The sequence below is a fragment of the Mustela erminea genome, chromosome 12, assembly GCF_009829155.1.
Source record: "Mustela erminea isolate mMusErm1 chromosome 12, mMusErm1.Pri, whole genome shotgun sequence".
In the NCBI taxonomy this organism is placed as follows: domain Eukaryota; kingdom Metazoa; phylum Chordata; class Mammalia; order Carnivora; family Mustelidae; genus Mustela; species Mustela erminea.
This window is the reverse complement of record NC_045625.1, coordinates 35,625,002-35,646,646: the sequence shown is the minus strand read 5'-3', so window position 1 is coordinate 35,646,646 and position 21,645 is coordinate 35,625,002. Positions and strand designations below refer to the sequence as shown.

The window sequence follows — 21,645 nt, the reverse complement described above, 5'->3', positions numbered from 1 at the left end:
CAAGGAAAAGTTATGGGGTGTGAACATGGTAACGCGTGGACTCACTGAAATAGCAGTCTCAGGGCGAGAGAGAACTCTTTATGGAAAGCCCCTTTACCAAGTACAGACAGAATCACCTTCCTTCCCACCTCTCCAGTACAGACAGAAATGGATTCTGTATTCCACACCCCTCTTCCCGCCTCAACTCTTAGATAGTAGTTCTACCCATTTCCCCACCGTGTGCTCCCTGACAGGCAAGGGAGGATATTTCTCCCAGTTGGTGGGAAGAATTCTCAGGTTCATAGGGCAAAGGCTGCCCCAGAGACAAAGGCACTGGTGTTGAGAAACTGCAGTTCTTCCGGAATGGTGTGTCCAGTGTCTTGATGTTACTGACACCCTAGGGGAGAGCCAGAATGAGGACAGATCCTGCTCTGCGCCAAGCCTGAACAGAACAGCCTCTTCCCCTCCTTCTTCTCCCTGACTCCCAACACCCTCACCCACCGGTAGCTGTGGTGCCCTCTGTATCCAAAAGGTTTCAGGCTGCTCCTGACGGTAGTCATGAGGCTGTAAGGGAGAAAACCTGAAAAGCTCTTGGTTTGAATATTCCTCTCTTAACCTCTGCTACTTTCCCACAGCCCATTAGAAGCCAGCTGTACAAGTGGGATGAGATAAGCTCTCACCTTGGTTGGGGCAGGAGGCCCGGCGTGGACCAGCTCCTTTCGGTAGTCATGGTGTGTCACAGACTCGACCTCAGAGTGCTTCCCTGTGGGTTCCTGCTCTGCTTGCACCTCTTTACTATATAGTCCTGGGGGATGTCAGAGCCATTCTTTCCAGATTTTTGTCTTCCCCCATCCCCTTTACCCTTCTCCCAGCCTCTTACCAGATCTGATGGTGCAGGAGCATCTCCAGCATGGCTTCCCGCTTTCCTGTGGGAGGGCAGGGAGTGGAGAGAGTGGGGGTGTCTGGTTAAGAAGCAGGCCCAGAAGAAACAAATGTGAGAAAAGGAAGGAAAATCTACCCATCAGACAATCCATAGTCCTACTAGAAATTCTTTCCTCTCTCTTTTCTCTAATGGGCTCATGCCCATTCTCTCATGCTTCCCACCTCGAATTGGTTGATAGTAGTTTCGTGGGGGCTGGTACGAGTCTTTCTGGGTGGTGCTGAAGGACATGGGTGACTGTTGCTGTTGGGTCAGCAGTCCCTGGTGTCCATGTCGGAAGAAGAAACTCTCAGAGCCATCCTGCATGCTTGGGACTTGATCCAGGTGATTGGTGGCTCTCTGTGGGCCCCAAGGTGAGTGACCAAGATATCCTTTACGGTACCCACCCTCATCATAAACTACTGCCTCCCCCAGGAAACTGGGGGCAGTCTTCAGGAAAAGGCTGAAACCTTAATACCTCCTCCTCCCAGTTGTAGAGAAGGCAGTGTCCCCGTGGCAATGTTTCTTTGAGAACCTTACACTTCTCTTCAAATTGGGGGGTCTTCCATTGCCCTCGTGCACCAGGTTCTGGGACTTGCAAACTTTTCCAGGGTTGTTTCTGAGGTTCCCAGCAGCAGTAGTGATTCCAGCAGGAATAATTAGGGATCAGCTCTGACCCAAGGTTTCTGAAGCTTGGGAGACTGCAGAGGCTGAGCTGAGGGTCATGGCCACGGTCTGGACTAGGTCCAGATTCAGTGGCAGGACCAGGGCCAGAATCAGAACCAGTCCCTTGACCAGAGTCACAGCCAGGGCCAGAGCCATGGCCAGGACCAGAACTGGAGCCAGTAACAGGGCCAGGACTAGAGCTACGGTCATTTGTAGTACAGGGATCCTGGGTGAAACGGGAAGCATAGACAGGCTCAACGCCAAGTCTCCTCTGATCTATCTTGTGGGTAAAGCTGGTTCCAGTGCAGGGCTCCCCAGGAAGACTGTCAGAGGAGCGGTCCACGAGAACGCTCGGCTCAGAGTAGCGGACTCGGGTCTTCGTAGATAACGCATTGGTTTTGGCGGTGGAGGCAGCTGTAGCTGCAGTAGTTGCAGCTGCCAGGACCGACCTAGGACGGCCATCCAAAGGAAACGGTTCTGAAGAAGACCTGAGCCCTCCAGCTCCAGGCTGCACGTCCAAAGATCTAAAAGGAAGCGAATACGTCAAAAGCGCAGCCCAGTAAGTCGGTTGACCTTTCTTGTACCCTTACACCTGCAGCCAAAGCTGCCGCTCTCACCGAGACCGTGATCCCTTGGTAGACTCGGTGGTCTCCATCTTCCCGCAGCAGCTACCGGGTTGCCATAGAGACGGCAAATAATTCCAGGAGTCTGCGCAGAACTAGAGCAGGGCGGAAGTGTTGTGTGGGGGGTGAAGGCAAATTCTCTGCGGGGCGGAAGTCTTCAACCTGCCGCTGTCTGGGAAGTTTGCATTCCATTCAGACTCCCTTCCGCCTCAGCCCAGCTTTTAAGGTTCCGCTGGCCTAGGGTCTTGCCTTTTACACTTAGGAGTGCTTCTTTTGAGGCTTTCTAAGGTGGTTCTTTGTGTTGGGGACAAGCACAGGGCTGGGGTATCAGACTAAAGCATACTTGGTGGACTTGTGTAGGGGCAACAGTAGTTTCCCCTTAGTTCATTCTCAAAAGTGGAGGTAGTCTTTTTAAAATGTTTAAGGCTGAAAATATATTAGACAACTCAAAAGCAAAATGATAAGACATGGGGATCAAAGGGTGGCAGCCTTTTTCGTGTGGTTACTTCTTCAGTAAAAGGCCCTCATGTTGAGGCCATCCTCCTCTCAGACCCCCTAGAACTTGGCTTGGCATCTGAATGAGGGCCAGGGTTGAGCAAGTCTCATCCCTGGGTTTCAGTCTCTTCCTACTCACACAGGCTTATTCCTACTGCTACTTTTCTAGAAGCTTGACCCAGGTGGATCATTAGTCATGAGGGCTCACAGACCTATAGGCAAATACTTCTTTAACTACAGGATGGGCCTCCTTAATGTCTCTCAGTCCACAGTTGATAGAGATCATTATGTTTTATCAGCATTCTTTCCTATTTGTGGTATCTTTATATATTTAAGACAGTGATCCAAAATCGAGCGAGAGCAAGTTTATTAGCATCATATTCATTCCCCCCACCCTCCAAGCATCCAGGTCTGGGGTTCTTGGTCAGTTGGTAGGTTCAACCTGGAGGCCACTGGAGCTGTCGACCCCCAAGTACGTGAATGTGCAGATGATACACAGACTGTGCACCCAGCTTCCCATCATTGATCACTGAAATAGAGCGTGGGGTTATGAAACATGGGAAAGGTCAAAGACTAAAGATCAGACTGAGGGACAGGTTTGAGAATTTATAGGTGAGGGGCTCAAGGGCCAAAAATCACTCACCAAGTCGGTATCCATCTCCCAGGCCCTCAGCCTTTGCTGTCTTCTTGGCCACAAGGAGAAGGTGTCCTAGAAGCTACAGGGAAAGGGGAGGGAGACAGGTGGCTTCATTTACAGGGAGCAAAACCTCTAGCTGTTGTCCAGGGCTCCCCTGCCCCAAAGCCAAAGGTTGGCTCTGCTCTTCCCACCTGCTGGTCCTCTTCTTCAGCCTGGCTAATCCGAGGAATGGGCTTCTTAGGAATGACAAGGAAGTGCACAGGAGCTTGAGGCGCCACATCACGGAATACAAGACACTGGGAGTAGTGACAGGCCAGAGGCCACCATGTTACTTTTTAACAGGCTGATGTATCTCACAAGTTCCTAAGGGGACGAACCCTAAAGGCACCCCACCTGCTGGTCCTCATATAGAATATCAGCTGGGAGGCTTCGATCCAGGATCCGGGAGAAGACTGTTGGGGCTGCTCCCTTAGGAGCTGTCTGCTGGGCCTTGGCCACTTCATTTCCATCAGTCACACCTGCAGCTCCTCGGACCTGAAGGTGGGTCAGACATAACCGAGGGAGGGAGCTGACAATACCTTTCCCATATAGTGAGTGAAGGCTGGCAGAGGCTGGGTTCTGTTAATCATTAACTTCATCCTTCTAAGAACCTATTAGTGTTTCCCATCCAAAAGACAAGTTCCTAAATTTCAGAACATCAGCAGCAGAGAGTAGGGTTATAGTGCTGAGCTTGGTTAGATGAAGGCTATATTACAATGCAGGATTCAGCAGTGCAATTGATTCCTGTTGCTAACGTGTCTAGTAAATTTAGTTACTATTCGGAGGAAAGGACACAGGATGAGAACTGGACACTTAGGTCCCAGTTCTTCTTTTACCACTGAATTACCTTAAATAAATCCCTCCTCTTGGCTTTAAATATAAAATAAAGGGAGTGGTTTGTATCATCTTTGAGACCACTGGAGCCCTTTCCATTTACTCACACCTTGTTACTAAGTTTCCACTTATTTCCATTACCCGTTGCCTGATCTTTCAGTTGTGTTACCCGTTTTATTGAAGTTTGACACAAACACGTCTTGGTGTCAGATCTGACTTCTGACTGTGAATTTTAACTTCAGTCCCTTAAATCAGTGAAGGGAAGAATTATGTGAACTCAGCCCCAGGGGATTGTGGGTAGGGAGGCCCCAGTTTCCCAGGGGCTCAGAGAAGGCTGAAGTCAGTGTTGTCACATTGTGGGAGAAAGAGGAGGGATGAACCTGACCCCTCTGACAAGTGGAGAAGGTGAAAGGCTAATACGTGTGCTCAGGCGGCCAGAGGGGCCTGACAGGGGCAGGAGACGGGCTCCGAGAAGACAAACCTCACTTCCTGCAGGGGGCGCCGAGGAGGCTGCCCGGAGCAGGCGTTCGGTCACCTGGGTTTCAGGTAGGCTTATAAGGCAGCAGCCAATCCACTGACCTTTCGCGACCTCGGCGCCCCAGCCGGTGCGGGCGTCGGCCACCGCCGCCCACCAGCCCTTCCTCACCGCACAGCCCCGGAGCTTGCACCACGGGAGGGGCGCCGTTCCTTGCCCCGCGTCCGGGCTCTGTTCCCGCGAGGCCGCAGGGCCGCGCGCACCTGGGGAAACCCCCGGCCTGGAGAACGGCAGTGCCCGCAGGACGCCCTCTGCGCTCCCACGGTCGCTTCTCACCTGTGCCCCCCGCGGCCCCGCCACAGCCACCGCCCTGCGCGCCACGCACAGCCCAGCAGCCAGCGCCAGGGCGGCCGCCATCTTGCCCCTCAGTCGCCGAACCTTTCTCCGGGCCCCAGTACGCTGGCCCCGCCGCCAGCCCGAGGTGGGTCCGCCCGGGAGCCGGCGAGCGGCAGCCATTGGCTCCGCCGGCCGCTGCGAGCGAGCCCTACCATCCCATTGGTCGCTCTCCTGGGCCGCCTGCTGCCCTTTAGTCCAGAGGGTGGCGCCGTTCACTCCGCTGGCTCCGCCACTACCCCGGAGGCGGAATGTTTTCATCCCATTGGCTTCTTCTGCCAGCTGGAGGGCGAGTGTTCTACTCCATTGGCCTCGACTTCTGGTCAGAGTGAAGGTTCCTTCGTCATTGGGCCCCCTAAGTAGTTTCGCCAAGAGAGTATCTCACTCCATTGGAAGGTTTAGGAGACCAGGTGGGATTTTCCTCCAATTGGCTCTGCTGCGCCACATTCGTGTGGCACCAAGTCCCCTAAGGTCGTAGACCCTCTCCCGGCATTGGCCAGGGAGAGGGCAGGTTCTGAGAAAGCTCGGCGCTGGCTGGCTCGGGGAACCACCGCAACCCGTGGAGGCCAAGGCCACGGAGGGGGGCGGGGCGGCGGCGCCAGGCGAGTGGGGCGGAAGGCTAAGTGGGAAGGGAGTCCTATAACTGGTGGGATAGATACCCAGCTTCCTTCCTACAAGGGCATTTCAGCCCCTTGAGCATTGCAGAGATTTTTAAATTTACTTACCTAAGGGCTGTTTCTCCTTAGTTTATGTTCTTGTGTCCAAACACCAAGATTGAAGATTCTGCAGTTTGTTTTCAGGGCATCCCCCCCCCTTTTTTTCCCTTTCTTTTTAAACGGGGGGTGCGACGGGAGGGTCCTGTCTTTACCACACGACTAATAAGCAAAGGCATAGGTATCCAGTGTGCTTTCCTAATCAGAAATGGTTAGCCTTGCGCCTGGCATTTTCAGTTAGTCAGGTTTGAAGAACAAGGGAAAATGCGTCAGAAATATATTTTGTTTTGCCGGTGTGTGTGTGTATATATATATATATATTTTTTTTTTTTTTTTAAGATTTTATTTATTTGAGAGAGAGACAGTGAGAGAGAGCATGAGCGAGGAGAAGGTCAGAGAGAGAAGCAGACTCCCCATGGAGCTGGGAGCCCGATGGGGGACTCCATCCCGGGACTCCAGGATCATGACCTGAGCCGAAGGCAGTCGTCCAACCAACCGAGCTATCCAGGTGTCCCCGGAATATATATTTTTGACAGAAGGAACAGGGGTCACAGAGTGCTGATATACTCACACAGTTAAGTTTTAGTATGACTTCAACAGTTAGGACAAAAGCCACCACTGTATCTTTAGGTTTTTTTGTGTTTTTTTTTAGCGCATGTCCTTGACATAGATAGGTGCTCAATGATTGTGGAATGAATAACAACTGCTGTTTCATTTGCTTTCATAATATGTAATGTTAAAATATATATGTTTAAAACATTTAATATATTTAAAATGTTTTAAAATATTACATAATATGTAATATTTCATAATATGTAATGCCCCTGACAATCAATTTTCCATATTATTAGTCTATGTAAATATACTTTGTAATGTCTGCCTATTATTTGTTTTTAAGATTTTACTTATTTATTTGAGAGAGAGAGAGAATGAGCGGTGGGATGGGGGCAGAGGGAGAAGACAGAAGCAGACTCCCTGCTGAGCAGGAAGCAGGATGCCTCAGCCCATTCAGGGCTCTGTCCCAGGATCTGGAGATCACCACCTGAGCCCAAGGCAGATGCCCAAGTGACTAAAGCCACAAAGTCACCCTCTGCATATTATTTATTTGAATGAGTTTTACAGTAGCCATTCCTTTACTGCTGACTATTGAATTAGTTTTAGTGAATGGTCATTATGGCACTAATTGCATATCACCAGCCAAGAACAACTCTTTACTTTCAGAGATAGTAACCACATTTGCTATAGCCGTATTATTGTTAGAAAGTCCTTTTATCCTCCAAAGGGCAGACATTTGACCCTGTACTTTCCCCTAGGAGTTCTAGCAGTCCAGATTGCCTCTCTTCCTTTGGAAGTATAGCTAGCTTCCCCAAATGTGGGGAAATGTAAACTGGCCTTTTCTGTGCCCTAAAGGTTACATGCAGTTCTCTGTGGTGCCTTTGAGACCACAGCAGCCCATAGAGCTGCTTTGGAGAAGCTCAAGAGATGAGAGGAGCTGGGATCTAGGAAGGGGAAGGAAACTGGCCAGGCATGGTAGACGACAACAAAGCGCTTTGAAACTGGTTATTTCTTTGGGTTCTCAGGGAGAGCAGGTAGCACAGCGATTATTATTATTATTTTTTTAAAGATTTTATTTATTTATTTACAGAGAGAGAGAGAGAGAGAGTGAGATCACAAGTAGGCAGAGAGGCAGGCAGAGCAAAGAGCCTGATGTGGGGCTCGATCCCAAGACCCTGAGATCATGACCTGAGCCGAAGGCAGAGGCTTAACCCACTGAGCCACCCAGGTGCCCCGCGATTATTCTTTTACAGAGCCAGAAACTGAGGCCCAGAGAGGGCTTGCCTAGGATCACAGAGCCCATTAGAGCCAGAATCTCCTACTCCTTGTAAAAATAACTATGATTCACTGATTTTGGCCACAGTCACTGATTTTGGCCTCTTGCCCACAGTTCTTTACTCCATTCTTTGTGATCCCTGGCAGATGCTCTCATATAAGAGCTGCAGCTCTCTGTAGGTTCTGACGAATGTCTCCTGTACTGATCCCCACCACTACATCAGCTACTGGACCTCCTTAGAGACTTCTGTTCCTTTGTTCTTTTTTTTCAGTTTGTCAGTTGCTTCCTGGCTTTACTTTCTCTCCGTTTGTGTGGTCAGTTCTCCCCATATTCCCAACCCTTCTTTTTGCTTTATTTTCCTGATCATCCTTTCTGACACCCTCCCATCATCAACTATCAATCTAACTCAATCTAACTATTGTGTTTCTCTTCCTCTTTAGGTTCCTGCTTCCGGCTGTACCTGAGTCCTCAACTACCCACTGATTAGGATTTTCTGTGATTCCCCACATCAGCCTACCCAAATCTCCTCTCTCCTACTCCCCATTCCTACCCCTTGCCTTCATGACCAGCAACTGACCTTGTCTCCTACTTCACAGGTGGAACTTCCACAAGATCCTGCTTCCTGTGAAGGCCCATCATTTTCCTTCTTCTTTTCTCTTGGTCTTAGGAGGTGGTGGTTCTCCTGTCCAGAGCAAATCCCTTCACCTCTGCCCTGATCTCCATCTCTGGGATGTCTCACCAGGCATCTCTTTCTCTCTTCTGTATCCTTCAAGATCTTCCTTTACTGGTTCCTCCCCTTTTTCCCTCCTAAAAATTGCTTCTTGACTCCACATCTGTCTCTGGATATTCTCTGACTTCTCTCCTGCTCTTTTCATCCAAGCTTCCTAAAGAAACTCTTTCAGACTTACTGGGTTTGGTTTCTGCCCCCACTGCATCACTGAAACTACAATATCTGAAATGCCCAAAGATCTAATTGTAAAATCCAGTGGACATTTTTCAGTCTTTTATTACTGGCATCTCCAACTGCATCCAACACCAGTGTTCACTCTATTCTTCCAAAAAACCCCTCCCTCCTTGGCTTCCTTGAAGGCACTCTGTCCTTCTGATGCCAGAACTAGCAGCTCAAATGTGGTTTTGGTGGAAGCAGGTGGCTTGATCCAGCCTGTCTCCTTTGTGGTCCTCTCTCTTGCCTGCATTAGGTGCCAACTCTAAGATCCTAGGATCTATCTGCCCCATACAGAACCAGGCCAGATTCCAGTGGCTTCCCTTTTATTGATGATTTGAGCCAGGTTCAAAGAGGCCTGCGCCAGGTGTTGATAGTGTCTGTGCCTGGAGGAGGGAAAAGCAGAGGTGAAAGGGTCAGGTATGGGGGTCAGACATAGGGTCAGGCCAGAAGCTGTGTGGGCCAGGAGGCCCCGGGGGTCTGCAGTGGGAGCCAGGATGGCCAGAGGGCCCCTGCTTCTGTAGAGCCTCAGAGTCAGAGTTGCTGACGATGGCTTCTTGGAAGGTAGGCATCTCTGCAAAAGGCATATAGTCTGCTCCTGGGGGTAGAAACCGGTGCAAGTATGGGGTGCAGCGGGTGAGAGGGTGAGGTAGTCCTGGACGGGATGGTTGAGGGTGGGAGCACCTTCCTGCCCGGCCTTCTGACTAAGACCCCCACTGTTCTAGGTTGCCCCCTCACCACGAGGCCTCCCTCCTCGTCGCCGGGTCTCCTCAGTCTCAAAGAAAGTCTCGTGTTCCTCCCAGCGACGGTCACAGGCCGCACAGAGGAAATTAGACTCAAAGCAATTGCAGCAACAGCCTGGGGCAAGGAGGAAGCCAAGACAAGTATAGGGAATTGGGGTTTACCCCTGGGCTGACAACATTCTCATCTCTTCCATACCAACCACAAACCCAGGTTTCTTCTACCAGTTCCCCTATCCTTATTCCCAAACTATTTGCATCCTACCCATGCCCACCCCTGTACTCCCCTCACCCTAGAAATTACCTTTCACCCTGCAGGGATGGGACCCAGTAGCTGTGTGCTCTTCGTGGCTGTGTTTGCAGCGACATTGGGCCCTCCAGGCCTTGGGGTCAAAGGTAGCTCGTCTTTTGAGCCAGAACTCACCCACCTCCTCTGGGCGTGATGGGATAAAGCAGAACATGAGGCAGCGACATTGGCCCACATTGCAGGGCACAGATATGTCTAAGGGAATGGGGAGAAATGTCTAATGGGAATGGGGAACGGGGAACACCTAATAGGGCCAGGCCTTCCCATGCCAACTCCCCCCACCCCCCATACCAACACACACACTTTTCTGTCATATGGCCATAGTATAGTTATCCCTTCCCCTGACAGGGGCTGGTCAGTTCTCCCTACCTGAGATGATCTGGTGCTCTTTCAGCAAGTGTCCACAAAAGCATTTGGACTCATCTCCAATTCGGAAACAGTCCCATAGATAATGGGGGCAGCGCCAGCCAATGTAGAGACCTGAGTGTGGAGGGATTAATAAGGAAAAGTGAGAAGGAAAAACAGCGCAAACCCCCTGCCCAAGGCGTTCTCACCTCTCCCCCTAGGTATATTCACCTCCACCCATGAAGTTCCCATCCCCACCCCTTTAGACTTTTTCCCACCAGGTTTTCTCAGTGTTCCACAAGGGTTTCAGTTCCTTTCCCACCCCAGGATCCACTCCATCTCTGTTAGCCTGTCAGAAATGACTGAAGACTGTCTTCAAGATTATAAATGAAATTTTGTTTGAAGATGAACATGAATCTCGCCAAGTTCTCTGAGACTGTGAAGATTCCCATCTCTTCCCCTTCCCACATTAAAGCCCAACTTTGTTTTGTTTCCTTGAAGTGTCTAAGGTGAGGGAAGGGAAGATGACTGGCCAGGTGTAGAGGAGATGGTGAGGACTGGCACCTCAGAAGCATGGTTGTTGAAGGCACCAGAGGCAGAGGAGGAGGAGTTTGGGCAGCTCTGGGACCAGGAGGAGAGGGCTTTCCTCACTTTTCAAGGTTCACACCTTCATATTTCCTTTTTGTGTTCCTGGTGTTACGGAACTAATGCTGTCTATGAAATTGAGAAGGTCTGTCTATGGTTCTCTAAGAATCAGGAGAAAGAGGTAGGTCTGAAGTCATGAGTGGTGAAGATCAAGAAATCGAAGCTTGTGAGGTGAAGAAGTATCCCTGAGAGCAGGCACCAGTGAGATGCCACAACCTTGAGAGCCTGGTTTCCACAGTGGGATCTGAAACTGGCTTCACAGGTCGGCAGTACTACAAGGCAAGGTTGGAGCCATGTAAATGTGGGAGGAGAGCCAGAGAGTACATTCCACTCAGATTTTTTTCACCCTTCAGGAGACCTGAGAGTACTCCAATTTCTAGGCAAGAATCCCGGAGGAGTCCTCATGGAATGGGACATTCAGCCATAGGACCCATTCCCATTTAAAGGCTATGGTGAAGTGTCACCTCCGCTAAAAAGTTTTCCCTGACTTCCTCTTTCTGTCTAGGGGTCCATGTTTTTTGACTTTTCCCACTACTCCTATCACAGTACAATACATTGGAATAAATTTTTTCACGTATGTTTCTCTTAAACTAAGTTCTTCTAAGGAGAGGTCTGGCTTTTCATTTGCATCTCTTGTCCTAGCTTAGGGCCTGGCCCGAAATAGGTGCTCAGAGAGCACAAACTCCTTGACTGAGTAAATGAAGGAGGAAATTCCTTCAGAAGGGAAGAGAGACCCTGTATTACAGGCATATCCCTGAAGTTAGTGTCCTCTGGTCTTTGACTTTGGCCAGGGCCACAATTCACAATTCTGTGCCTAATTGTCAGTCTAGGTTTTCTTGCCTTACCCATGGTCTTTCAGGGTCTAAAGCCTGTCCAGATGTGGCTTTTGGCTTTGCTACTTCTGTCTTGATACTGACAGCCCACAGTGCTAGCGCCCCATTACACCAGCAAGGCTTGGTCGAAGGGGCAGCGTATGGGCAGAGTCACAATGGAGGTGAGTGGGGGCCAGGATTCTACTAGAGAATTCTGAATTCCATCCAGAGACTGAGCAGATGAGGTGTGGAGGTGAAGGAGAGTCAGTTCCCATAGATTGAGGTCCTGCCTGGGGGCCTGGGAAAGTCAAGTCCAAGTACCATATAGGAGTCAGTGTTCTCTCAGATGAAGACTAGAGTTTAAACAGAGACTGGCGACTATACCTCAGACTCCATTTATAGGTGTCCATGCTCTTAAAGTGGGACAATTGACATCAGGCCATGTAGTCCAGAGTGGAACCCTCCTCTCTCTGCTCTGATTCCAAACACTCTTCCTGTTATAAGTGGACAAGGACTGGCAGGGGGAGGAGCCATTATCTGGGATGCCATTTTGACTCTGTACAAGGTGATTCTATGTAGTTTCACCTTAAGAATCTTTGCCCTGGGGTGCCTGGGTGGCTCAGTGGGTTAAGCCGCTGCCTTCGGCTCAGGTCATGATCCCAGGGTCCTGGGATCGAGCCCTGCATTGGGCTCTCTGCTCAGCTGGGAGCCTGCTTCCTTCTCTCTCTCTCTGCCTGCTTGTGATCTCTCTTTGTCAAACAAATAAAATCTTTAAAAAAAAAAAATCTTTGCCCCAAGCATTTTCACTGCAAACATTTTCACTGCATGATCAATTGGCCATAGACAATTTTGCCACAAAAGATAAAATTACAAAAAAAAAGATATTCATTAAAAAGGGCATAATGAAACATGGAAACTGAATATCAAAATTAAAAATGGCTTTATTGCAAAATGCAAAAAAAAATGAATTTAAAATGAATTTAAAATGTATAGGACAGATTCATGGCAATACCATGCAAATAACTGATTTTATTTTGTGGAGCTTACCTAACCACTTGTCTTCAAAGTCTTACATTCATAGTATTATACGTTTTTGTTTTTTGGTTGTTTTTTGTTTTTGTTTTTGGGGTTTTTTTTGGCGAGTTGATTCATCAGTTTGTTTTTGTTTTCTTTGCTCACTGATTCATCACTTTTTCTTTTTTTGCTAAAATTCTCCCGTTCATTAAGAGGTATCAGTTTCCAAGTACTAGGATACATATTTGTAACTGAGCTTTGTATTGTGTTCTGAAAGCTTTCTACACTGCTCTTTGTTCTCGACAGATTGTCACATGTCCATTGATAGACATTCCAAAGTTGTATGGGAAGTTGTGTGGGTTTAAAACTCTGTGTCACTGTGTAGACAATTATGAAGCCCAAGATTTATGTAATATAAAAATAAGAGAACTGTGTCAATGGAGAAGTGAAACCAAACTGTCAACCAGTTGATGAAACTAACAAACTGCCAAACCAAACTACCAACTAGTTATTTTTTTTATCTTTTATGGCAAATTGCCTTATGGTCAATTAATTTTGTGGTGCATTATTTGTGGCAAAGGTGTCTACGGCAGAGATGTTTACTCTGAAAATACCAGACGGGGACAATTGATTCCATGCTCATATAATCATATTTGCGTGATAACATCTCTTTTTGCTTAGAACATCTCCATACAACATACAGCTATCTTTACGTGAAGGATGTCTCCAGTCCAGACATATAGTCAGGTATCTTCAGACTTTTTCAATAGCATGTTCCGCCAGCTCTTCAAGTGTGATACAGCCAGTTATTCCTTTCAAACCTGGCTCTCAAGCTTTGTCCTCTGTTCATCCAAACACATACGTATCATGCATCGTCTCTGTTTCACTAATGGCATCATCATCCAATCAGTATCTAAGCCAAAAACCTAGGGGTCATTCCAGGCATGTCCTTCTCTCTTATCCTATACATCCAAAGATCCAAAGGTCAGTTTTACCTTCTTAACATTTCTTGAACGTTCTATTTATCTCCACCTCCATGCATCTACTTCTGACCTGGGTTATTATTACCACTGCCCAATGTAGTCTTCCTATGTGCAGTCTTATCTTTCTGAAGTCTACACTACTGCTAGAGCAGTATTTCAAAACCACAAATTTGCTCATGTTATTGTCCCACTTAAAACCTTTTAGTAACTCTCAGTTGCCCTTAGGTTATAATCCCAACTCTTGAGCTTTGCACAGAAATGCCTGTACACTTTTGCCCTTCCAGAGCTGAGCTCTGAGCTCTGTTCAACATTTCTTGCACTTTCCTACTGGCACCTTGCCCTCATATCCCACTTTTGACCTGTCCACCTCTTCTTACTCATCTTACAGATTTCAGCTGAGAAGTCATCCCTTCCAAGACTTATTCCCTGAGCACCCAAGATTGGGTGCCCCTTTTTTTTCTGCTTATGAGGCACTGTGGACTGACCTCACTCATAGAAATTATTAGAATGAATTATAACTATCCTTTTACTTATTGGTGTCTCTCATTAGAGTACACATTTTGTTTTAAAGATTTATTTATTTGAGAGAGAGAGAGAGAGTAAGAGAAAGCATGAGAGCAGAGAAAGTCAGAAGGAGAAGCAGACTCCCCATGGAGTTGGGAGCCCAATGCGGGACTCAATCCCAGGACTCTAGAACCATGACTTGAGCTGAAGGCAGATGCTTAACCAACTGAGCCACCCAGGCGACCCTAGAGTACACGTTTTTTGAAGGATTTTGTTTTTGACATCCCACCAGCTACTGCTTCCACACCTGGCTCAAGGCCTGGCACACAGCTGGTGCTCAGTAAATGCTGACTAAATAAAAGAAAAGCTTACATTTGATCCTTCTCTACATAGCACACATACTGATTCTCTAGGGACTCAAGATCCCCAATATTAGGAGGGAACCCTAAATACCTTTTTCAGGATTGAATGACACTTAAATTACTACATAAAGCTTCCTGTTTAAACAGGAAAATGAAGAAGTTCCATGTGGAGAAGTACAGCAGACTTGAAAAATGAGGAGCAGGCAGGAGGTTCTGAGAATGACCTTGCATTTCCAGGAAGAATAAGGGTGACAGAAGATGTTAAAATAAGCAAACAAAGCCATTTCAATGCCTGAATTAAGACAAATGAGATCTTTGTGACTTTCTTGGCCAGGGGTAGAGGGGGAAGGGTCCCAGCATGAGAATGAGGAGAGTAAATTGCATGGAGGAGTGAGAAGACATAGGATTGCCTGGTTGTCTTTATATCTTAGGCCCATCTAGTTTCAACATAACTCTCTTACTATCATAAGGGGAAAGGAAGTATGAAAGACAAAAATAAATGAACTCCTGTCTGTTGAATTGTCTAGAAACCCCAGAATCTGCAGAGCAGGTCAGGATGGCCTTCATTCTGAAGGTATTTGCTATAGACATGAAGTTCAGCAACACAGGTATACATGCTCGCACAGGAGGGCATGGGTTTCCATCTGCACACCTTTTATATGCAGGCATACATAAGCACAGCATGCCACTTATGGGGCTGGCAAGAGTACTGATTCTGGGCTGAGACTTGGAATCAATAGGGCTTGAAGATACCACTCTCCTCCTTGGTGAAGAGACTCACAGGTTTTGGGTACCTTGGTGATAATGGGTCTGGCATGCTGGGTGACAGCCTTTTAGTGCAGTTCCACCAAGAGGACCAAGGCCTTTTGCCATGTCAGAGCCACAAGTCTCCTGGACTGTCTAGGGTCCTGGGCCATCTCTGCCTTAAGGTCTGTTTGGTCCAGGCTTTCAGAGCCCTAGATGTGGGTCTGGTATATGGCCATTCTTTTTTTTTTTTTTTTTCCTTTTAACAACTTTAGTTTATCTTCCTGTCCCTCACTGGGCTTTATATGAATATCCCCACTTTTTTCTGTACCATGCTATCCACATTGGCCCACCTGGCTTCTCCCCTCCTAGATTAAAGTCAGTTAGCATTGCCATTTCCACAAGGGACAGCAATCCATTGATCAGGGCAGGTTCCCTGGTCCAGTTGGATTGGAGGATGGCCATGGCCTGTCACAGGCTTCTGAAGGGCTTTCTGGGCTCACCTGTCTGGATGGCACTCAGGGCTGCATTCTTCTCCCATTGGAAAAGATAGTTCATCTGAGCACCGAACTTCTCTCTGGGCCTTGCCTTAGCCACTTCCACCAGCTCTGTTTGCTTGGCAGGGACCACTGGGTGGGCTGTGTAATCTGGGAAGGGAGAAGCTGAGTAACCAAGGAGAAGTGTGGAGGCCCTAAAACTAAGAGAAGAGGCCAGGTTAAAGAGTAACCCAATCCCCTCCTCCTGGGGCAGGTATAAGACGGTGATGAGAATGGGGTAAAGTGCAGGCACAATTACGGCTAAATCCTTTCTTCGCCTTCTTCTTGCCCGGCTGTTGTCCTGGGTGAGCTGTGTGTGCACTGCTGTCAGTGGCCTCCTCCGGCTTCTTGTCCTCTCCTTCCTCTTCCTCTTCCTTTGCAGATGTGTCCAGGTGGACCGGGGCTGAAGGGCTTGAAAGGGAGTGCTTTTGAAGGCTCTCATACTCAGAGATCTGGCTGGACTTCCTTCTCCACAAGACCTCATTGGGAGAATACTTAAAGAGGTCTTCCTCCAGAGTATCAGGGGAAGATACAGGAACATGGTCTTGTGATGAGGTATGAGAAAAAACACGTTTCTCTGGGTCCTTAAAGATGAGAGTCTCCAACAGGGTCTCAGGCATAGGGGTTTCCAAAGGGTTCTCAGAGTTTCCTACAGGGGTCTCAGAGATAGAGGGCTCCAAAAGGGTTTCAGAGGTATAGGTCTCTAAAGGGGCCTGGGAAGTGGATGGAACCATAGGCGATTCAGAAGTGTGGACTTCTAAAGGGGTCTCAGGGATGGAAGTTTTCAAAGAGGTTTTGGAGGTATGGGTCTCTACAGGGGCCTGGGAAGTGGATGGAATCATATGAGATTCAGAGGTGTGGGCCTCTAAAGGGGTCTGAGAGATGGAAGGTTTCAAAGAGGTTTCAGAGGCATGGGTCTCTAAAAGGGCCTGGGAAGCAGGTGGCACCATATAAGATTCAGAGGTGTGGGGCTCTAAGGGAGTCTCAGAGATGGAAGGCTCCAAAAGCGTTTCAGCAGCAAGGGGCTCTAAGGGGGTCTCAGAGATGGAAGGCTCAAAGGGTGTTTCAGGGATAAGGGGCTCCTGTGATTCTTCGGCAGAGCCGTCCTTTGAAGAGGGGTGCTCCTCTGTATCCATGGTGCTATGAGGCTCTTCTGTGACCTTGTCTGCTTCCATCTAGTGGTAGAATAGGGTACAGCCTTCATTAGGTTGGGACTGGAGGGTCTGCAAGTCAGAGTACAGTGGGGGTTATGGAATTAGGATAAGGATTTCCGTGCACCTGAGATATAAGGGGGGAGCAAGATGAACTTTGGTGCCAGGAGGTTCTTCTGTGTGCCTAGACCCCATGTGACATGTGGCCACAGATTGTGAGGGAGCTGGAATTTAAAGAGAGAAAAAGTCTGAAACAGTCAGAATCCCATCAGTAGATGGTAGTAGAGGACCGTGACCCAGGAGGGAGACTGAACATAGCAACTTGACTAATCCAAGAGCAGGTCCGGGACCTTAGGACCATGGAGGTCAGGCAGTAGAGTTCTAGAGACTGGGATACCAAGCCAAAGTGGGGGTTTGCTCCTGAGTACAAGACAATGCCACGATGCATTAGGCAGGGCCCTGAGTGCAGTCTGGTTTTGTCTAGAGACCACATACACCCTCCCTTGATGATGTCATTCATGGTCAAGGCTTCAGCTACTTCTAGCTGGTATGTGGATGATTTCCTAAATCCATACTTCCAGCTCAGACCTCTTTTAATCCCTGTACTTAACACTCATAGCCAACAGCTTGTGGGACATGGCTAAATGGATGTCTGACAGGGCATGAAAGCTGAACTATGGGAATTATTTTGGTCTTACCCTTTCCCCTCAAACCTCATCTACAAATAGGTACTAAGGACTATATTTCCTATCTTCTAAATAATCCCCAAATCCACTCTCTCCTTTCTTTTCCCTCTAATTTTGTTCAAGTTCTCAGAATTTTCTACCTTGATTATGTAATAACTTCACCCCTCTGCCTCCTCCAGCGTATTAATCCACTCAGCCATTCTTTCACTGATTTATGTAACTTCTGCTTTTATAAACAACTCAATCTTACACTTTCACCTGGGCACTGTTGCTAAGCACTGGACTCAGTTGAAAGAACCTGGGAAGGAGATCTGGCTAACCAAAATGACAATACAGATGAGTTGGTGTTGTGCTGGGGTAAGCTCAGGACGCTCTGGAGTGGGGTGTGACAAATTTGTCTTGGAAGGATGTCCAAAAGAAGTCAGTCCTCATTATTGACCCAAATGAGATCTTTCTAAAAACATAAACCTAACAATGGCATTCCTTTGCTTAAAAACACTCAATTGGGGGTGCCTGGGTGGCTCAGTGGGTTAAGCCTCTGCCTTTGGCTCAGGTTATGGTCTCAGGGTCCTGGGATTGAGCCCCAGGTTGGGCTCTCTGCTCAGCGGGGAGCCTGCCTCCTCCCCCACCTCCGCTTGCCTCTCTGCCTACTTGTGATCTCTGTCTGTCAAATAAACAAAGTTATTTATTTATTTGACAGACAGAGATCACAAGTAGGTAGAGAGCAGGCAGAGAGCGAGAGGAGGAAGTAGGCTCCCCGCTGAGCAGAGAGCCCCGATGCGGGGCTCATGACCTGAGCCGAAGGCAGAGGCTTTAACCCACTCAGCCACCCAGGCGCCCCAATAAATAAAATCTTTAAAGAAAAACAAAACAAAACACTCAATTGTCTCAGCCTAAGGATTAAGTTTAAATTTCTTGGCCCTGACATTCAAGGCCTGTCATTATTTGTAATAGAGCCTAAGGATTCCAGCCTTAGCCTTGCTACTTTCCCGCCATGCTCCAGAGATACTAAACACACCACTTAATATTCATTAGAGTCTTTCCAAAGGGGAAGTTTGGGACATTAAGTAGGGAGAGAGGTAGGGTGATAGGAATCTGACCAGGCATTCAGCAAGAGGAAAAAGATACTTGAGGGTGGAGAACCAGAGGATGGGAGGAGAAGAAGGAGAAAAAGAAGGGGAAGAGGGAATTGTGGGGAGTAAACGTGGCGGAGGGGGGAGAGTAAGGATGAAAAATACAGAATGGGAGGGGGTTGGACTGAGTTGGGAAGGGGCAGAAGGTGTTAGGAGGGGAGTGGTATGAGAGTTTGGAAGAGGCGGCTTTGGAGAAACCACCTACCTCTGGGCTTTGGCTTGGCTGTTACAAGTCCTTCCTTAGGTCACAATCTCGTCTTAAGCTGGGAAGGGGAAATGTTAGCGAGGGGTGGATAGCTCTTGGATGAGACCCGCCTTGCAGTTGCTATGTAATGAGAAGCCTTGCCTTTAAGTCTACCACTTGGGGAGGGAAGTTGGACACCTGCAGAAATTTGCAAAGGAACTCTGGCCAGATCTGGGGGAGGGTGGGACGGGGAGGGATGAGGGGTTCAGGGGCCGATGAGGGAGGAGCTTGACTGAAACCTCTGGAACCCGGGCCGGGAGTGGAGGGATCCGTCACCAGGGCAACCGGAACGCCCAGGAGTCTCCGTGACAACAGCACGGGTCTCCAGAGGAGGCTGCATTGGACCCGGAGGGGACGAGCCTAGAGGGCTCACTTCTTTTAAAGGGGTTTGCGGGATCTCTGAGAGTGTTTGGATAGTCTGCGGACATCTGTGGGGACGTCTGTAGGTGTCTGGGTTTGTAAGGGTCTCTGAAGGGTTCCTGTGAGATGTCTGTGGTTCTATCAGTGGGGGCTGTGAGGATCTGAGGTTGGCAACCAGGCTCCGAAGCTGGGGTGAGAAAGGCAAGGGATCAAGGGGCTGGGGCGGAGTCTGTCCTCGGAGGCCCGCAGAATCAAGTTGGAGACCAATAGAATAGGGCAGGGGGTGGGCTTTACTGAGAAGAACCAATCGAGCTGATAGAGGGGCGGAGCGTCATAACTACGTCAGACAGAGGCCGCCGCCGCGGGGCCTGGTTATCGCCGGTCCAGCGCAGCCCGGAGTCGCCCAGGCCTGAACTCCTACCCAGGTCCCCGGCCTGGCCTCAGCCGGCCTGACCCCGGTCCCGGGCCCACGAGGACACCGAAAGCCACTCCCTAGGGGTGGGGAGCGGAGCCGTGGGTCAGCTCTGCGCGCGCCCCGCGCTGGCCTGTCCGGCCCCGCCCCCGCCCCGGGCCATGGCCCAGCCCTTGTCCCGGCCCCTCGTCCTATCCTCATCCAGCCCTTGGCCCCCAGCCCCGCCCTCGCCCCGCTTCCCAAATTGGCCCCTGCCCCGGCCTGGGTCCCAGCGAATGCCCAGATCCGAGTCTCAACCCAGGCCCCCCCTTCAGTCCAAGTCCCAGTCCCTGTGGCTGTCCTGGCCTCCAACCCCTCCTTTGCCCTTGTTCCACCTTCTGTCACAAATCCCAGCCCAACCCCTGTCCCAACCCCATTCCCAGTGTTTGCTTAAACCCGGGGCGCAAATCCTGCCCTTGCCCCAGTCCCCATTACAGCCCCTCCTTCCATCCCATTCCTTGCCCTTGTTCAAGCCCCAGTGCCCAGCACAGCCCAATCCATTATCTCAGCCTTTGCCCTCATCTCTGTGTTTACCCAAGTCTTTCCCACTACCCACCCCTTTCTCTCATACCCTGCCCCTCTCCCAGCCTCGACTCAGGTCTGGGCTCCAGCTGCCGCCAGCCTTATTGCTGCTGTTGCTGTTCTCTGTCCTTGGCCCAGGGGCTGGTGAGTGCAGAAGCAGGAAGATTGAGGCAGGGATGGGGTTCTGGCAGGGAGGGGTGGACTGGAGGGATTCAGGAGACTGGGACCTGGGCAACTAGATCACTGGGGAGGAAGTCTGAAGAAATAGGGAGGAGAGAGGTCTTACACAACTGAGAGAAACTGGGAGGGTAGGAAGAGAGGAAACTGTGGGCTTGAGGCTCAGCATGTGCCTAGTAGTCCTCAGGACAGAGACCCCAAGGTTTTCTTTACTGGTGGCATCCTGACCCTGCTTTGACTCTTGCTTTTCCAAGAAGGAAAACTTGGAAGCTTCTTCTGCAAGGGAAGTTCGATGGGGGAGATATGATCCTATATCAGAGAGCCTCTAGTCCAGTGTGGGAATATTTAGGCTGAACTTTGAGATACTGGGCATGCATTAAAACAGGGTTAAGAAAACAGTTTTGAGAACAGCATGTAGCAAACAGATGGACATGAGTTAGTTTTCTGCTTGTAATGAGTCTTATTCCAGATAAGTTTGATTTGCTTAGGAATAATTCCTGATACTTTTATTTATTTATTTTTAAAGATTTTATTTATTTATTTGACAAAGAGAGAGACAGATTACAAGTAGGTAGAGAGAGAAGGGGAAGCGGCTCCCTGCCGAGCAAAGAGCCCAATGTAGGACTCCATCCCAGGATTCTGAGATCATGACCTGAGCCGAAGGCAGAGGCTTAACCCACTGAGCCACCCAAGTGCCCTCCTGATACTTTTAGAGCAGTCTTGAAATATAGAGGCCATTTTATAGATGGGGAAACTGAGGCTCAGTTATGGGGCAGTTTTCCCAAGGTCATACAGCTTGTAAATGGCAGTACTGGGCCTATAAAAAGTGTCCTAATTCCTGTTTCACACTAGTGTTTTGTTTAGTTTTCACTGCAACATATGCCTGATAGGAAAATAGACCCAGTTGAGAGAGGATTGAAAGTACAACCTGTCCTGTCTTCTGTCTGCTCACACAGGTGCTTAATCTACAAACTCTTCCTCATTTGCCAATTGTCAGCCTAGGAGCACCATCCAGGGAGCAAGTGATTCAGAGAAGGGGAGGCCCAACTTCTTAATGGGTGGAAAGTGGGAGCAGGAAGGGGTCCTGGTTGTAGGAGATAGGCCATAAAGTTGGCCACATCTTAAGGAGATGACTGTAGTCTTCATGGCCTCAGCCCCCAGTCCCCTCTGGCACTCTAGATAGGATGGAGATGTGCCTAAGGGAGTCTTTGGCAAAAAAATAACAGAGCAGCTGGGGTGGGAGTTGAGTTTCAGTGAGCTTTGGGGACCTAGTTCAGTGTATAAGCTTGAGGAGATTAGTACAGGCCAAAGGTCATGCCCCTGCAGAAGTGTCCAAGCTCTATATGTGTGTTCACTGGCATCTGCGTACCTATGTGTTTGTG

At 49.0% G+C, this 21,645-nt stretch overlaps 4 protein-coding genes across 23 annotated transcripts in view; 1 reads left to right on the top strand and 3 right to left on the bottom strand.

Annotated features, from left to right (window-relative positions):
- Positions 1–23: 23 nt before the first annotated feature.
- SPAG8 (sperm associated antigen 8) lies at positions 24–2,941 on the bottom strand. Of its 4 annotated transcripts, none has more exons than XM_032307390.1 (7): positions 2,182–2,941; positions 1,377–2,088; positions 1,084–1,258; positions 860–905; positions 660–774; positions 481–543; positions 26–376 (listed from the first exon to the last, which is right to left on the bottom strand). In XM_032307390.1, the coding sequence occupies exons 1-7, from the start codon at positions 2,217–2,219 to the stop codon at positions 188–190; spliced, it is 1,338 nt and encodes a 445-aa protein (XP_032163281.1). In that variant the 5' UTR covers positions 2,220–2,941; the 3' UTR covers positions 26–187. The 4 variants fall into 4 exon arrangements, 3 of the variants coding, with proteins under 3 accessions (XP_032163283.1, XP_032163281.1, XP_032163282.1); XM_032307391.1 differs by having other exon boundaries at positions 1,084–1,180; XR_004277409.1 differs by having other exon boundaries at positions 335–376; positions 481–559.
- Positions 2,942–3,032: 91 nt separating this feature from the next.
- HINT2 (histidine triad nucleotide binding protein 2) lies at positions 3,033–5,209 on the bottom strand. 3 transcript variants are annotated; one of them, XM_032307418.1, is made up of 5 exons: positions 5,106–5,209; positions 3,713–3,853; positions 3,511–3,615; positions 3,326–3,398; positions 3,033–3,211 (listed from the first exon to the last, which is right to left on the bottom strand). In XM_032307418.1, exons 1-5 carry the CDS (start codon positions 5,181–5,183, stop codon positions 3,120–3,122), a joined length of 489 nt encoding a protein of 162 aa, XP_032163309.1. In that variant the 5' UTR covers positions 5,184–5,209; the 3' UTR covers positions 3,033–3,119. The 3 variants fall into 3 exon arrangements, with proteins under 3 accessions (XP_032163309.1, XP_032163308.1, XP_032163310.1); XM_032307417.1 differs by having other exon boundaries at positions 5,004–5,201; XM_032307419.1 differs by lacking the exon at positions 3,511–3,615 and having other exon boundaries at positions 5,004–5,209.
- Positions 4,515–21,645, top strand: part of TMEM8B (transmembrane protein 8B) — a 42,209-nt gene continuing 25,078 nt past the window's right edge. For 7 of the 9 annotated variants that reach the window (XM_032307364.1, XM_032307363.1, XM_032307362.1 and 4 more), the window contains exon 1: positions 19,315–20,230. In XM_032307364.1, coding sequence (XP_032163255.1) covers positions 19,687–20,230 — 544 coding nt within the window. In that variant the 5' untranslated portion in view covers positions 19,315–19,686. Of the gene's footprint in view, positions 4,739–19,314; positions 20,231–21,645 lie in introns of those variants that run through there. The other 2 variants (XM_032307367.1, XM_032307366.1) reach the window with 2 other exon arrangements.
- FAM221B (family with sequence similarity 221 member B) lies at positions 8,827–19,008 on the bottom strand. 7 transcript variants are annotated; one of them, XM_032307386.1, is made up of 8 exons: positions 18,715–18,997; positions 16,584–16,714; positions 15,799–16,529; positions 15,507–15,650; positions 9,964–10,074; positions 9,592–9,789; positions 9,286–9,405; positions 8,827–8,933 (listed from the first exon to the last, which is right to left on the bottom strand). In XM_032307386.1, exons 2-8 carry the CDS (start codon positions 16,712–16,714, stop codon positions 8,896–8,898), a joined length of 1,473 nt encoding a protein of 490 aa, XP_032163277.1. In that variant the 5' UTR covers positions 18,715–18,997; the 3' UTR covers positions 8,827–8,895. The 7 variants fall into 7 exon arrangements, with proteins under 7 accessions (XP_032163277.1, XP_032163276.1, XP_032163274.1 ...); XM_032307385.1 differs by having other exon boundaries at positions 15,799–16,540; positions 16,595–16,714; XM_032307383.1 differs by lacking the exon at positions 8,827–8,933 and adding an exon at positions 8,940–9,145 and having other exon boundaries at positions 18,715–19,007.

Excerpts from the sequence above, each read along its gene's own strand:
- SPAG8 (XM_032307390.1), bottom strand. The coding sequence starts at position 2,219 with ATGGAGACCACCGAGTCTACCAAGGGATCACGGTCTCG. Across the intron at positions 775-859 it reads CTCCTGCACCATCAGATCTG|TAAAGAGGTGCAAGCAGAGC; the intron begins GTAAGAGGCTGG and ends AGGACTATATAG. Across the intron at positions 544-659 it reads GGCCTCCTGCCCCAACCAAG|CCTCATGACTACCGTCAGGA; the intron begins GTGAGAGCTTAT and ends TCTCCCTTACAG.
- HINT2 (XM_032307417.1), bottom strand. The coding sequence starts at position 5,183 with ATGGCTGCCGCTCGCCGGCTCCCGGGCGGACCCACCTCGGGCTGGCGG. Across the intron at positions 3,854-5,003 it reads CGGGGCCGCGGGGGGCACAG|GTCCGAGGAGCTGCAGGTGT; the intron begins GTGAGAAGCGAC and ends ACCCACCTTCAG. Across the intron at positions 3,616-3,712 it reads TTCTATATGAGGACCAGCAG|TGTCTTGTATTCCGTGATGT; the intron begins GTGGGGTGCCTT and ends CACTACTCCCAG.
- FAM221B (XM_032307380.1), bottom strand. The coding sequence starts at position 16,714 with ATGGAAGCAGACAAGGTCACAGAAGAGCCTCATAGCACCATGGATACA. Across the intron at positions 15,651-15,798 it reads GGCGAAGAAAGGATTTAGCC|ATTACACAGCCCACCCAGTG; the intron begins GTAATTGTGCCT and ends CTCCCTTCCCAG. Across the intron at positions 9,146-9,285 it reads ACGAGGAGGGAGGCCTCGTG|GAGCAGACTATATGCCTTTT; the intron begins GTGAGGGGGCAA and ends TTCTACCCCCAG.